This window comes from Protopterus annectens, chromosome 1.part1 (genome assembly GCF_019279795.1).
Source record: "Protopterus annectens isolate FY-2018-M chromosome 1.part1, PAN1.0, whole genome shotgun sequence".
In the NCBI taxonomy this organism is placed as follows: domain Eukaryota; kingdom Metazoa; phylum Chordata; order Ceratodontiformes; family Protopteridae; genus Protopterus; species Protopterus annectens.
Window position 1 is genome coordinate 1,523,721,520 of NC_056726.1, and position 17,138 is coordinate 1,523,738,657.

At 40.5% G+C, this 17,138-nt stretch overlaps 1 protein-coding gene across 5 annotated transcripts in view; it reads left to right on the forward strand.

The window, feature by feature from the left end:
* COL16A1 (collagen type XVI alpha 1 chain) overlaps window positions 1–17,138 on the forward strand; it is a 3,146,845-nt gene that overhangs the window by 2,217,053 nt on the left and 912,654 nt on the right. For all 5 annotated transcript variants that reach the window (XM_044082765.1, XM_044082783.1, XM_044082773.1 and 2 more), the window contains exon 40: window positions 11,742–11,795. In XM_044082765.1, coding sequence (XP_043938700.1) covers window positions 11,742–11,795 — 54 coding nt within the window. The remainder of the gene's footprint in view (window positions 1–11,741; window positions 11,796–17,138) is intronic.

Genomic DNA, 17,138 nt, shown 5'->3' on the forward strand with positions numbered 1-17,138 from the left:
CAGACTACACATGTTACAAGTGTGTACTATGTGCAGTGTAACACAGACTGCATGTGTTACAAGTGGATACTATGTGCATTGTAACACAGACTACGTGTTACAAGTGTGTACTATGTGTGTTGTAACACAGACTACATTGTTACAAGTGTGTACTATGTGCATTGTAACAAACTACATGTGTGCTGTAGCACAGACTATGTGTTACAAGTGTATACTATGTGTGTTGCCACACATACTGCATGTGTTACAAGTGTGTACTATGTTTGTTGTAACAGAGAATATATGTGTTACAAGTGTGTACTATGTGCGTTGTAACACAGACTACATGTGTGCTGTAACACAGACATGTTACAAGTGTGCACTATGTGCATTGCAATACAGACTACATGTGTTGCAAGTGTGTATTATGTGTGTTGTAACACAGACTACACATGTTACAAGTGTGTACTACGTGCAGTGTAACACAGACTGCATGTGTTACAAGTGGGTACTATGTGCATTGTAACAAACTACATGTGTGCTGTAGCACAGACTATGCATTACAAGTGTGTACTATGTGTGTTGTCACGTATACTACATGTGTTACAAGTGTGTACTATGTTGTAACAGAGAATATATGTGTTACAAGTGTGTACTATGTGCGTTGTAACACAGACTACATGTGTTACAAGTTTTTACTTTGTGCATTGTAACACAGACTGCATGGGTTACAAGTGTGTACTATGTGCATTGTAACACAGACTACATCTATTACAAGTGTGTACTACATGCATTGTAATGCAAACTACATGTGTTACAAGTGTGTACTATGTGTGTTGTAACACAGACTACATGTTTTGCAAGTGTGTACTATATGTGTTGTGACAGACTACACGTTACAAGTGTGTACTATGTGTGGTGTAACACAGACTGCATGTGTTACAAGTGTGTACTATGCATTTCAACACAGACTACGTGTGCTGTAACACAGACTATGTGTTATAAGTGTGTACTATGTGTGTTATAACACAGACTACATGTGTTACAAGTGTGTACTATGTGCATTGTAACACAGACTACATGTGTGCTGTAAGACAGATTACTTGTTACAAGTGTGTACTATGTGTGTTGTCACACAGACTATGTGTTACAAGTGTATACTATGTTTGTTGTAAAAGAGACTATATGTGTTACATGTGTGTACTATGTGCTTTGTAACACTAGCTACATGTGTTACAAGTTTGTAGTTTGTGCATTATAACACAGACTGCATGGGTTATAAGTGTGTACTATGTGCATTGCAACACAGACTACATCTGTTACAAGTGCGTACTATGTGCATTGTAATGCAGAGTGCATGTGTTACCAGTGTGTACTATGTGTGCTGTAACACAGACTACATGTGTTACTAATTTGTAGTGCAGATAAGCATCTGCTGCATCACTTACTAAAGCATAATGCATATAGTGGTGGGATGATGGCTGCTGCTACTGTGTATGTGTGTAGTATAAGGGGGGCTGTATTGCTGTGAATGTTTGTAATGTATGTGCATATTTCTAGTGTAAGAGACACTGTGTCTTTTACTAGTGTGTACAGTGTGCAATATAAAAGTGAGTTTTTCATTTATTAGTGTGTACTACATACAGTGTTGGATGTATTGCATTTGTTACTTGGCTACATGCATGTCATGTAAGAAATAGTGTATCTGTTACTAGTGTTTACTGACTTGTAGTGTAAGACCAACTATAACTGATATTGGTACCTATGCATGCTGTGGAGGAGGCAGGGCTGAATTCTCTAGCCTCTCCCAAAATAATACCTCCATAGAAGTTGTCCCCAGTACTAAACTGTTAGAAGTCACTATTGATGAAACCCTAACTTTTGAACCCCACATACTCAATAACATCAAAAACACACATAAGAAACTAGGTACTCTCTACAGACATAGCTATTACCTAAATAACAATGCCCAAAAAACACTAGCCTCAGCCTTCCTACTTCCATCCCTCTTATATGGTGCCCTCATCCTCACTAACATACACTCTTCACTAAAAAACAAACTTGATATATGCTACAATAAAGTTGCTAGATTTGCAACAAATGCTAGGTCCTCTTCACATCACTGCTCCTCACTGCAACTAAACTGACTTGACCTACCACTCTATCTCAACTACTTCCACTTAATTACTGCACATAACATAATATATAAACCAACAGCTTGTCCATCTCTCTCCTCTATATTAACACTGTACCATCCAAACTGACACCTTAGATCTGAAAACAAAATTCTACTTAAAGTCAACAAATCTCAACTTCCAGCTGGCCAAATCCTTTACTCCTTCACTACCTCCAAACTTTGGAATAACCTACCAACCTCAATAACCTCCATCACATACCATGCTCTCTTTATAAAATCCCTTAGACAGCACCTCTCTACCTGCTGGTTATGCCCAAGACAAAAATAACTCTTCTTCTCTTCACACTACTCCAACTCACTGGGGCTACAGGTATGCACTCTTAGTGAGTCTGCAGCTATACCTATGACTGTTACTACACTGCCTACACAGCCCACTCTCTGGGGCCACAGGTATGCACTCTTAGTGGGTCTGCAGCTATACTTATGACTGTTACTACACTGCCTACACAGCCCACTCTCTGGGGCTACATGTATGCACTCTTAGCAGGACTACAGCTTTACCTATGACTGTTACTACACTGCCTACACAGCTTTAAATGTGTGTAAATAATTGTATACAATGTTACTGTTTTTTCTGCCTCCCAACCAGTAAATGGCTATGGCATCTATATGACCAAAATTACATGTTTATATCATTGATGGACTACCATAAAACTGCAATGGAAATGCTAAATAACTGCAAAAATTGCTAAATCTGATATTTGTATTGTGTAATGTGAATTTTATGTGGTGTTTTTCACTATGGGCCTCCACTAAAAATGGGCTCACCTAGGCCCAGTGGACTTTCCCGGTAAACAAATGCAATAAATAAATAATAAATAATAAATATGTCTGCTATTGTGTACTCATGTAGTGTAGCAGTGTTAGCAATGTGAATTACATGTGGTGGTGTAGGACAGACCACACCTCTTAATAATGTGTTCTATATGTGGCATTGGAGAGACATCAGCAACTTTAGTCACTAATGTGTACTGCATATGTTTCAGGGCAGATTACACTTGTTATTAGTGAGTTGTGCATGTAGTATTGGAGAGCCATCAGCTGCTTCACTTCCTATTTTTTATTTCATGTGCTACAGGATAGCTGCTACTCAGGTATACTCCATGCAGTATAGAACAGACCACACCTGTTGTTAATGTGTTGCACATGTAGTTTTGGAGAGACATCAGTTTCATCAGTTCCTTAGGTGTACTCCATGTGGTATAGAACAGACCACACCTGTTGTTAATGTGTTGCACATGTAGTACTGGAGAGACATCAGTTTCTTCAGATCCTTAGGTGTACTCAATGTGGTATAGAACAGACCACACTTGTTAATAATGTGTTGTGTATGAGGCATTGGAGAGACATCAGCTGCTTTAGTTATTAATGTGTGTTGTATGCATTCCAGGACAGACTACATCTGTTACTGAGGTGTACTGCATGTGATATAGGACAGACTTTGTCATTTTCTAGCACATAGTGCATGTAATGTAGGAGGGGCTACATGTGTTACTAGTCTACATGCATCTGCTCTTACTGTGTATACATGTAACATAGGATAGACGACATCTGTTAGTAAGTTCTATATATAATGTAGAACAGAGTGCATCTGTTACTGGTCTTTGCTGTTTTTACTGTAAGGAGGGACTATATATGTTATTCATGTATACTACACAGTGTAAGAGGGACTGCATCTGTTACTGGTAGACGTTTATGAAGGACTACACCTGTTACTAATGTTCTACCATAACATAGACTATATCTATTATTATTTGGTACCTCGTATACCTTAGAAGGGACTGCATCTGAAACTGGTGGTTACTACTCACAGTGTAACTTGGAACTACATCTGTTACATATGTTGCTACTGTGCATTTACTGTTTTGAAGGTAGGACTACATCTGTTACTACTGTTTACTGCAGACAGTGTAAGAAGGATTCCATGTGTTACTACGCTGTGTTGAATGGAGTTTTGAACAGGCCATTCAAGTTATGACTGTGTACTATGCATGGTATATGATCAGTTATGAATATGTACTTATGCTACTGTATGAAAGACCAGATCTATTACCAGTTTGTACTAGATATAATGAATGAGTGCATTTGTTACTACAGTGTGCTGTGCTGCATATCTGCTGTTGCTAATCTGCATTGCATGAAATGTGAGAGGGACTGTGTTTGTCACTAGCTATAAGTGTGCAGTCTAGGAGAGGATTACAAGTGTTTCTAATGTTTGCACTGCAGGTAGTATAGGAATAACTGCAGCTGTTAGTGTGTAGTACGTGTAATGTAATGTATGACTACTACATATGTTACTAGTGTGTATTACTTATAGCGTGGGATATAGTACATCTGGTACTACAATGTACTGCATTTAGTGTCAGGAGGATTATTATTTTTTTACTAATATGTGCAGTATGTAGTGTAGGTGACACTACATTAGTTGCTAATTTATACTGCATGTTGAGTTTAGGGGAGAGTATGTACATCTGTTGCTAAATGTAATATTGTGTGTAGTGCAGGAGGAACAAATCCATTAGTGTTTATTGCTCCTGGTAGAGAAGAGAATGCATATATCGCTATTGCATGTATCATGTAGCATAGGGAGGACTGTATGTTTAAATGAGTACAGCTTATAAAATAAGTACATCTGTTACTAGTGTGCACTGCATCTACTGTTAGAGGGACTACATCTAGAATTATGTGAAGTACATGTAATGTGAGAGAGATCACATATTTTGCTATTGTGCATGTATGTATTATAAGAGGGACAGCATCTGTTGCTAATGTATATATGACAGACCACATCTGTTAGTGCTGTGTGGGTACTAATGTGTACAGAATGAAATGTTAATCAGATTATATATGTTAGTTAATGGCAATATCTGTTCATAGGTTCATAGGTGTGTACTAGGCTAATTGCCCTGGAGCCTTTACAAGTCTAGCCCAAAAAAAATAACCTAGGCACAATGTCACCCAGTGTTAGTTCACAGTGCCCCTATCCAGTAGGCAACTAGAGTGATCCATGGGGTGAACATTCTGTTACCCATCCACTTGTTAAGATTTCTCTTGAAGAGGACCAGTTAGGTGCTCTGCTTGACATGAATGGAAAGCTTATTCCAGAGCATGGGCAGTCTTTGGGAAATGAACCTGTCCCTCCAGCATGTTCTGTTAATTGTGGTAATAAGGTTGTGATCTCTGGAGAATGCAGCATGGGGGGATTGGGATCTCTTTAGATGTAGCATTTCAAGTAGGGCTGGGTCAGACATGGCTTTGTAAGTCAAGCAGAGATCATCTCTAAATAGATGATAAGAGACTGAGAACAGTTGAAGTTTCTTGAGTGTGTCCATGTAGGACATGTGTTTAAGGCCTAGGATCCCTTTTGTGAGGTACTTTTGTGGCCTCTCCAGCTGTTGTAGGTGTCTGGTCAAGTACATGCCAAATGGGGCGTTATATTTGATAATTGGTCTAATGAGGGATGAGAAGAGAAGGATGATGACCTCTTTCTTTCTGGATGCAAAACCTTTGGTTATAAGATGTGCCATGCAGAAGGACTTTCTGACCACAGTGGCAATGTGGTGGTCGAAGGTGAGGTGGCTGTCAACCTGGGTGCCCAGATCTCTTAAGGTCCCTTGAGTGTTCAGTGGGCTCCCATCCATGTGTTAATTTGTGGGAACTGAGTTTTTTCCAAAGGGGATGATAACACATTTTTTGGCATTAAGCTTCAAGCCATGGTTCCAACACCAGTCATTGGTCTCAGACAGGCCCTTTTGTAGGATGTCTGCATCACTTGGGGAGTTGATAATAACTCCTAGCTTATAGTCATCGGCAAACTTGGTCAGCCAGAGTCCTTCTGTCTTGGCCTGGACTTCTGAGAAGTACATACCAAACAGGAGAGGGCCCAGGACCTAGCCCTGTAGGACTCCACTTCTGACTGGTCGACAGTCTGACTTGGAATCCACAACTTTCACTTTGTAGGTCCTGTCTGTGAGCCAATTTGTAACCCAGCTAGTGATGTAAGGGCTGATGCATAGTTTGGTGAGTTTATCAATGATACCTGAGTGGGGAATGGTGTCAAAGGCCTTGGCCAGCTCAAGGTAGGCTGTATGAACTGCCTTACCCTCATCCCCTCAAAGAAGTCAACCAGGTTCATCAGGCAAGATCTCCCCTTGACAAAGTCAAACTGTGAGAGGTCAATAGTTTGGACATTGCCTATATCTTTGTTAAGCATGTCCATGATGATGAGCTCCATAGCTTTGCATATCAGACTCATCAGGCTAATGGGGTGATAGTTCCCAGGGTCTGTAGTTGCTCCCCCGGGATGACTGTAGCAGTGCACCATTCGTTAGGGACATAGCCTGAGGTAAGGCTGTGATTGAACAGGGCACACAGGTGTGGTACCAGTTTGTTTTGTAGCTCATGTAGGATGCAACCAGGGATATTATCAGGTCCCATGGATGCTGTATTCTTGGCTCTGTACAATGCAGCTTTTACCTGTGCCACAGAAATGGTGGGTACCTGGCTTTCTTCTGGTATTGTGATAGGGCCCTTTGGGGGGTGAGGGGTAAAGTTGGCACTGAATATGTCAGCCAGTATGTTGGCTATATTTGTTGGCTCAATATAGACAGTACCATTGTATAATAACTCAGAGCAAATCTGGGCATTGCCTTGCAGGTTTTTGATATACCTATAGAAGGCTTTGTGGTTGTTTTTGGTGTCAGCCGCAATTCTGCCTTCATATTTGGCTTTAGAAGATTTGATAAGGGATCTCATTTTTTGTTGAGACTGATAAGGGAGGTTTTCCAGTCTTGTGACTTCATTTTATTCTGCAACAGTTTCTTCCTTCTGTTGTAGAGTTTATTGATGGCTGGGGACCACCAGATTGGCTTCCTTTTTTTGGAGGAGAGCGTCTTAGTTCTATTTGGTATGGCAAGGTCCATGCATTTGTGTACCTGCTCATTCAGTACATTGGTATATGATTCAGCAGTCATGCAGCTATTTTCCATTGGCATGGGTGCTGAGAAGTTAGCCACCTCTGCTTTTAGGAGCCCAAAGTTGGCTTTAGAGAAGTTTTTCAGGGTGGTCACTTTAGCAGGGGGTGTACATGAGATGGAGATTTCCATGGTGATCAGTTTGTGGTCAGATTTAACCAGGCAGGAATTGACTATAGGTGTGGAGCAATGGTCTCCCATGTTGGTGATAACCAGGTCAAGGACATTGCTTCCTCTAGTGGGGGTCAGAATGAGCTGGTCCAGGGCATTGCAATTGATAAACTCCAGAAAGTGTTGGGCCTGTACATTGGTACTTGAATAGTTTTCCCAGTTGATGGAAGGGTAGTTGAAGTCACCCAGTATGAGAGTATTGGTTTGGACCTTGATAGATTCCAGGATGCTTAGGAACTTGGAGTGAGAGTCTAGGGACATGTTTGGGGTTCTGTAGCAGGCTATGACTTGTATTGCCATCTTACGCAGTGTTAGTTGTACCTGAAGTATTTCGGATGCATTATGCTAGGCTACCAGTCTAGAGGTGTGCATATCCTTTAAGAATATGGAGACACCACTGCCTTTGGAGCTTCCGGCCATATTCTGGGTCTGAAAGGTTTGGAGTGAGTTGTAGCCTGGGTGCGCAGGGGTGCTTTCTGCCTTTTTAAACCAGATCTCCATTACAGCACAGCTGTCAAAATTCTCCATTTTGAGGAGAGCTTCAAGCGAGTGCATCTTGAGACTTCTAGCACTGAGCAGCATGACCCTCAGATTGCATTTGTTTGTAGCTGTTGCAGTGGAATTTTGGTCTTTGGAACACTGCCTAAAAGGCACTGTAGGGGTGGCAAGAGCCTTAGCCACTACCCAGAATCCCAGGGGTGACAGATGCAGGCCATCTCTGGCAAAGCATCGAGGTCTGTCGATCATGTCATCCCAGGCAGACAGATACTGGATTCCCTTAGAATGAGACCAGAAACTTAGGCAATTGTTGAAGTCACTCATTTTCTGGTTGTACTGTGGTATCATTCTGTGTGATGGTAGAATACTGCTCAGGGCTAGGGTCATACCTGCCTGGGCCACATAATCTGAGAGTTCTATCACATCTCTTTTCATGTAGTCCAGGGAGGTATGTCTCAGGTCATTCATGCCCACATAGACAATGGCTGAGTCATACTTGTACTTGTTGTGGAGTGACCTGAGTGCATGTGTTATGTGGTGGATCCTGGCACCTGATAGACAACTGACTGTCACCTTCTCCTTGTTCAGCCTAGTGAGTGGGACATCAGTGTGCCTCACAACTGAGTCTTCTATGGTTAGTACATTGGGCAAAGTGTTTTGCCTTAAGGGCTTAGTTTGAGGGGCACACTATGGTGGTGGTGAGCCATGTGTTCTGGGGTTGGTGTTGTGTTGTGGTGGTCAAGTGCGTTTCTGTCTTAGGGGTCTCTGTTGTTTGGGTAAAATTTTATTGAGAGCCTCCGTGAGGGTGGGTGCATGGTTTGAGTTATATGTGTGGGCTGTGATGGTTGGTGTTTTGGAGGGCTGTGTGTTCTATATAGTGAGTTGCAGGTGCTGACCTTGTCCTCTTGACCAGCTAGTCAGGTCTTGGTTGGAGCATGCACTGCTTCCAGTTTGGTGATATAAGTGCATCTCACACATGTATGAGTGTTGGGAGGTAAGTGGGGAGGGCTGTCTGTGTACATTAGACAGTTGCCATAATGTCTCAGAATGCTCAAGCACACCACATTAGCAGGAAAAAGCACAGGAAATCACCCTACAGTCATACTAGGAGGGGTGATCATAACTAATAAGTACTGATGCTGTTACTGTGTAGGAACAGCTAGTGCTGATAGCATCCAAATGTGCTACAATAAATGCTACAAAAGCATATTAAAGTGCTAGCTGATTAAGCTAATTGAAGTGCAAGAAGTAAAAGAACAAGCACTTTCGAAGGAGAAATTGAAGACCAGGCTTTCTGGCACCGATAATAGTTTACCTCAGCTGAGTGCCGCTGCACGGTGTGCAAACCTGCATAAACACGAGCCTTTAAACCTGAAAATTAAAAGGGATGGAAAAACTGCTTAAATGGCCAATAAACTACAATTTCTGCACCAGAAACCACTCCTCTTGTGGTAGATAGGCTACCCAGTGCTTACCACTCCCACTGATAAGCTAGAAGGCTTCCTGCCAACACAGAAAGGTCTGGGGGGCTCAGAAACTTACAAACCAGTCCTGGATACAGCAAATCTGTATCTGGACTAGACTAGTTACATGAAAGGTGGGAAACAAGCTTCGCCCTTTTTTTGTTTTTTTTTTTTGTTTTTTGTTTTTTTTTGCAAATAAGCAGTTAAAACAGTAGCAAAAACAATTTAAATGCTGTACAAGCTACACAGTTGAGTGTGTAGCAATATTAAGGCAAATACAGTTTAAATTAATGCAGATAAATTAAAAATGACAAAAAAACAAGTGCAGAGAGCAGTAAATTATGAAACAAATCAAAACTGAGGCACTTAGAGTATCTCTTTCTCTTTCCTTTTATTCTTGTAGTCTGCAGGATGCCAAAACTGGATTTGCGGATCTTAAAGAAGCGCAAACCCACGCAAAAAATTGGCTTTTAAACCAGAAAGTTGAAAGAGATGGAAAAACTGCCCAAACTGCTAATAAATTGCAATTTCTGGGCCCAAAACCACTCTTGTTGTGGTAGATAGGCTACCTAGTACTTACCACTCCCACTGATAAGTTAGAAGGCTTCCCTCCAACACAGAAAGGCTTGGGGGGCTCAGAAGCTTACAAACAGTCCTGGGTGTGCAAATCTGTATCTGGACTAGACTGGTTACAGGAAAGGTGGGAAACAAGCCTAGAACCTTTTTTTGTTGTTACTAATGTATAAATCATGTAGTGTAAGAGGGAATACATGTGTTACCACTGTGTATGACATCTAACGTTAGGTGTACTTATCAACAACTTAACAAACTAGCAACTTCCTATAATAACATTGCCAGATTCGTTACTGGCAATCCCTTTAAAATCCACCACTGTTTTAATCTTAGGCAACTAGACTGGCTGGAATTCCAAAACCATCTGATAATACCCCAACTCACGATTGCCCACAAGATATTTTACCAACCCAATAACACCCCCATACTCTCATAGGTTCATAGGTAGGTACTAGGCTATTGGCCCTAGGGCCTATACAAGCCTAGCCAAAAATGTACCCTGGCTTTCGCCACCCAAGAAAATTATTTTCCTGTGCCCCTGTCAAGCAGAACCACAGAAGTGATCCCCGGGGTGAATTTCCTCTTACCCATCCAATCATCAAGATTTTTCTTGAAGAGTGCTAATGAGGAGCTCTGTTTGACATAGCTCCAAGCTCTTAATCCCCTATACAAATCTGAATTCCCTACGTTCATCTAGTAAACTCCTCACTAGCATAACAAAGTCTAATAATATGGCTGGTGACTCACTGTTTACTAACGCAGCAGGAAAAACTGGAACCTGCTACCCAATGAATTAACTCTAATCACATCCTTGCCACTCTTTAAAAGAAAACTTAAAAAACACCGCCAAATGCACAGGTTATACCCTTGTAGCAACCCTGACTAACTACCCTCTTCACATCTGTTTTTTCCTCTTCCAACCAAACTTCCAAACATTTTAATGCTTAGTTATGTAAGCAAGACTGACACTGTTTAAACTGTAATTAACTTACTGCCAAAATCTTCCCACCTGATGTGAATACTTGCACATGATTCGTACTGTGCTACATTTGTTTTTGCTTTCTTAAGTGTAAATATTTTTACTGTTGCTTTTCTCAAGTGTTAACATCTTTAGTATGTAATAATTACTTTAGTATGTAATAATTACTTGTTGTATGTTTCTCTAGTTTGTTTTTATTAATCCTTTATTTACCATGTAACAATATTTTATACTTTTTCTATCTGTTTGGAGCTTTTCTCCCCGGGCCTCTGCTGAAAATGGAAATATATCCAGCTAGACTAGCTCGGTTAACAAATGTAAAATAAAAATAAATATCTGTTACTAATGTGTACAGCATGTAATGTGGAAGGTATTATATGTTACTGGTGAGTATGTATGTGTAATAAGAGGGGATCTGTCAGTTACTAGTTTATACTGCATATAGTCAGGATGAGTTTGCCTTTTACTAGTGTTCATTACTTATAATGTAAGATCGACTGACTATTTCCTGAGCTTTTTTCCTGAAGCCTTAACTGAAAAGGGATTTATTCACTCAGAACTTTGATGTTAACATACATAAATAAATAAATAAAAGATAGCAAACATGAAAACCACAAATGTAGAAATACAGCTGTGTTTGTTTTTTCTCTGACCCGTCAAACCACTTACAAAAGTATTAGAATGCATTTATAAATCTGAGTAGGTGTGCCTATATGTGTACAGGTCTGAGTGCACCTGTGTAGGTTTGGATTCACACTTATGTGTACTCAAGTCTGAATTTAAAACTGTGCATATATACACAAGTATATGTGATTTATGTGCACCATGTGCATGTTAAAAGGGATAGCTGGACAAAGACTGATAAGTATATGTCAATGTATTTTTTTATTTTTTTTACTTTATTCTAGGGTGCTGCTTGTAAGCCTGGAGAAACTGGACATCCTGGACGAGATGGCTCTCCGGTGAGTAATGACCTAATGTCAAGTAATGTGCCATTGTTCTAGTCAGGTGATAAAGCTGTAATGGTCATTATTTAGACAATGTGCTACACCAGTGACATGTTACAAAATATCTGAAATTATGCCAAAATGTCACATTCTAGCAATCCCTTATCATTGCTCCTTGTGTGGCTGGAGTGAGGTTTCAGTGTCCTGCACATATAGTGTCTGTTCCATTAAATATTTAATACCATAAAACAGGCAGCCCTGAACATGACTATAACTGTACACAATAAAGGCAGTTTGCAATACTCCTTTTATAAATATGATAATGTTCAGAGTATGTCATCAGTGAATAAACTACACCCAGAAATATGGCAAGGGTGGGGTGAAGGGGACAGCTGTCCAGGGAGCAAGGTGTTAGAGAGAGTGATCAATAGATCCGTTTTTTTCTGCCCTTAGGTTCTTAAGTATATACTAGGCTAACAACCACCAGGGTTTTTATAAGCCCAGCTGCAAAACCCAACCCAATATATGGGTGTCTATTTAAAGATGTAAGTTAGCTAGGAGGTTGCTGAAGGTTTAGTGGGGGGGGGTATAAGTTTAGGAATATTTACTGTCAACCTCTGTCTTTCAGAGACATGGGGACCAGACCAGGGCAGACTTTTGATTTCCAATCCAATGGTCATGTTTTCATTTGAAAAGGATTAAGGATGGACTCTGCTTCACATGGATGGGGCGCCTATTACAGAGTGTGGAGATCCTTTACGACACATATCTGTTTTACCAGCATGTTCTGTTTATGTCATAAGCAAAGTTTAAATCCTTGGGACTAGTGTTAATGCTGCTATTGAATTTGCAAAAGGTCCATCAGGCCTGAATTTGAGGATGCCTTATATGCCAGGCATTGATCATCTCTGAATAACCTGTAGGAGACTGAGTATAGAGATAAGGCTTTAAGGTGATCTAAACTGGACAATGTATTAATACCCTGGATTCTCTTGGTAAGTAAACTCTGTGGGCACTCCAGCTGTTGCATGTACCTGGTCAGGTACATGCCATTGGGGACATTGTACTCAATGATGGGACTAATAAGGGCCAACTAAAGTGATACTGTAACTTCCTTAGACTTGGATGCGATACCCTTACTTACAAGTTGGCCAACACATAATGATTCCCTTATTACCTTTGCTACGTGTTGGTCAAAGACCAGATTTCTTTTTACATATGTTCTCAGATCCCTGACCACTGGGACAATTCTTAGGGGTGTCGTAATAATGGAGTAGTTAATCTGGGTGTACTTTTTCCCAAAAGGCACTATGATGCACTTTTTTGGCATTGAATTTTAATCCAAGGTTTTGGCACCAGTCATCTGTCTGTGTTAGACCCTCTTTTAAGATGTTTGTGTCATAGGGGGAATCTATGATAGCTCCCAGTTTGCAGTCATCTGTGAACATGGTCAGGCAAAGAACCTTAAAATAGCCTTTACCTCTGAGAATAGATGTCAAATAATAGTGGTCCCAACATGTGCCCTGAGTTACCTCTTTGGTGACAAGTCTGTAAGTGGAGGTGGTCTCACCAAACCTGATTTCCTGGATCCTGTCTATCAGCCAGCTGGCAATCTAATGAGTTATGTAGGAGTTTATGCCTAGTTAAGTAAGTTTGCCAACAATTCCTGAAAGGGGTATTATTTCAAATGCCTTAGCCAGGTCTAGGTAGGCAGTACGCACCATTTTCCCCTCATCCATCGCCTTAGTGACCATCTCAATGAAGTCTACCAGGTTAAAACCTTCCTTAGTCTCTCTGCAAATTATTGTCCTTAAAATTAAATAAAAAAAATATTGCATTGTTAGTATCAACAACATCTATAGGAAAACAGCCTTCTGTATCACTAAGTTGTAATTTACTCAGGATGATGGATATTGTGAATGTTTCTAACTAAAGAACTGTATCCATCATGTATCTCTTATTTTGGTATCAAAGCAGATACCGCCTATAGGATTGTTACATTGTGTTTAGTCTTTAACTGACACTGTTGCTTCTTCCTTACATGTTTGAGAAACATTGTTTGTTCTTTCTTCCATGTTTATGTATATTCAATTTATGTTTTATTTTGTATTTATACTTTTTTGGAGCTTTTCTCAGTGGGCCTCCACTAAAAATGGACCTTTGCCAGTCGGACTTTCCCTGTTAACAAATGTAATATAAAATAAAATAAAATAAAGTGGTCATGACCTTTCTTTAACCAGACTAAACTGGGATATGTCCAGTGCCTGTAGGTTTCCAATGTCTTTTTTGAACATTTCTATGATAGTTTGTTCCATGGCTTTTCATAGTAGATTAGTCAGACTAATGGATCCGTAGTTTCTTGGGTCAGTTGATGGTCCACCCATATGAAGAGAGATATCAGTTGCAGTTGTTTATTCATATGGTATGCAGTCATATGCTCAACCTATTATGAGGCAACCAGGGATATTATCTGGGCCCTTTGAGGTTGTGTTTTGACTTACCAAGTGCTGCCATAAAGTTCCCCTTGCTAATAGTTGTGGGGAGCTGCTGGTAGTGATTTCATGGGGGTAGCAAGGGGAAGAGGGGGGAGTAAAGTTAGAGCTGAATTTGTCAACCAGATAATTTGCTGTGCCATTCTATTTGGTAAAGGTGGTCCCATTTACCACCAGTTCAGCACACTGCTTTGTGTTAACTTTAAGGTTTCAGACATAGCTGTGACTGAATGCTTTGTGGCTGTTCTTAACCTGAGAGGCTGTCTTGACCTTGCAGTTGGCTTTGTTTCATTTAATCAGTACTCTTCAATTCCTGTTTAGTTTAATTAGTGATCTCTTGTCATTATCAGAGATGCTCTTTATAGTTTTGGACACGGCATCTTCCTATTGTTATATACCCTTTTATGGTCAGGATTCAACCAGTGGGGCATGGAGGACCTAGTGATCCTCATTAGGAAGAAGGGAGGACAGCCAGATCTGAAAACTGCCCATTTCTTTTTTTTCCTTGTGGAGGCATTGTGAGGGCTAGACATAGGGCCTGGTGTTTCTCATTAGGAGAGACAGAGACAGTAACAGAACTGACAACAGACCTTTTTTTTTCTTTTCAGGTTAGGGTTGAGGGGCACAGGATCAGGGCATGACACCAGGTATCAGATGATGTGGCTTTGCTTCTGACAGTACACTTATTGACCTGTTCTCTTCATCATTTTAGGCCTGGTTCTCAAAGATTAGTCAATATCACATAGCAGTATTACATACCAGTCATCAGCATTACAAAACGTCCATCTGTTACTACTAGAATTTATAAACAGACTATAATAATATACCAAGCTACAATCTGATTGTTGTGTTGGTAACTATGGAATCTGTGCTGGGTATCATAAAGCCTCTTCACCTTCACCTTCAGTATGCATGTGGCCAAGGTAGTGAGAAAATCATTCAATGTCACACAAATTATAAATAACAGAATGGCACCCATGTCCAAGGAAGTCAAAGTGCTACTTTATTCGACCCTTATCTGACCCATCATGAGTTTAATGCCCCGCATTCAGCATGTACCCGACCAGACATGTGCAACAGTTGGAATGCCCATAAAGGTCCCTTAGCAGGAGACTCCAGGGTATAAACACAGTGTTGTATGTGCATCTCATTAAAGCTCTGTCTCTTTACTTGGTCTCCTACAGGTTACTGAGATGTTATCTATGTCTGGTATACATCTTATCCAGCTCTGATGGACCTTTTACACATCTGTAGAACAAACAGTAACAGATCAACTAGATCTAAACATTTAAATTTTGCTTGTGACATAAATAGGGCATGGTGTCTCAGCGGATCCCCATGCTCTGAAGCAGGCTTCCCATCCATGGGAAGCAGACTTAATTCCATTTTAAGCAAAACCTTGACCAATGGGTGGGAAATTGGAAATTCACACCAGGTCCAGCCCCCCATCTGTGATAGACAGGTAGACAGTAACTATGCCCAACTAAAGTACCCTCCCACATAACCTTTAGAGAGTTCCTAACATGCTCCCTTCTAATAAATGCCCGTGTTACATAGGGACATAATTGGGTTGGGTTGCTTGGCTAGGCTGATAAAGGTCCTGGTAGTTGTTAGCCCCATAGTATAGACCTGTGAACCTATGAGCCTATGAACTTATTACTAAAAATGCTATGGAACACCAAATGCAGTTTAAAAATAAAATACTTAACTGAAAAAAGCTACCAGTGAAGAAACTGAAGCTAAAATAATTTATTAAATGAACTTAGTAAGTACAGTTTAGGCAAGGTTCTATATGGTCCACACAGATCAACTGCATTTTAACATATGAAACTATGAATTTAATTGCTTTTGTCTTGACATTCAATGTTTTTCTTAAGACAGATATGTTAAGCCTCAGTTAAATAAACAGAATGATTTGACCCTTTGGGAAAAACCCAGTTCCCATGAATTACCACATCAATGGTAGTCCATTGAACACAGAAGGCGTCATAAGAGATCTGGAAACACAGGTTGACAGCAACCTCTCTTATGACCACCACATTGCCACTGTGGTCAGAAAGTCCTTTTATGTGGCACATCTCATTACTAAGGATTTTGCATTCAGGAAGAAAGAGGACATTGTCTCCCTCTACTCTTCCCTTATTAGGCCAATCATTGAGTACAATGCCCTATTTGGCATGTACCTGACTAGACACCTGCAACAACTGGAGAGGCTGAAAAAGTACCTCACAAAGAGGATCCTAGGCCTTAAACAGTTGTCCTATACAGACAGACTGAAAAAACTCCAACTATTCTCTGTCTCATATCGCCTACTTAGAGGCGATCTCTGCTTGACTTACAAACCCATGTCTGACCCAGCTCAGTTAGAAATGCTACATCTAAAGAAATCCCAAGTTCTCCACACTACACACTCCAGAGACCTCAACCTCATTACCACAATCAACAGAACATGCTGGAGGGACAGGTTCATAACCTAGAGACTGCCCATGCTCTGGAATAGAGTTCCCATACATGTCAAGTGGAGCACCTCACTGGCCCTCTTCAAGAGAAATCTTGATGAGTGGATAGAAAATAGAAAATTCACCCTGGGGAATCACTCCAGTGGTTCTACTTGACCGAGGCGCTGGGAACTAAGGTCGGGTGGCACGATGCCAGGGTAATCCTATGGGCTAGGCTTGCCATTAGCCTAGTACACACCTATGAACCTATGAATATTCACAATAAAAGCCACTAATTAAAAACAGTGCAACTGTGTCTATGTATAAAGAATAACAACAGCATAAATATACAAACAGCCAAAATGATGTAACAAAGGTTGATAGATCCTTAATAAATACATTTAATTTCTATGCTTCTTAAGCTTTAA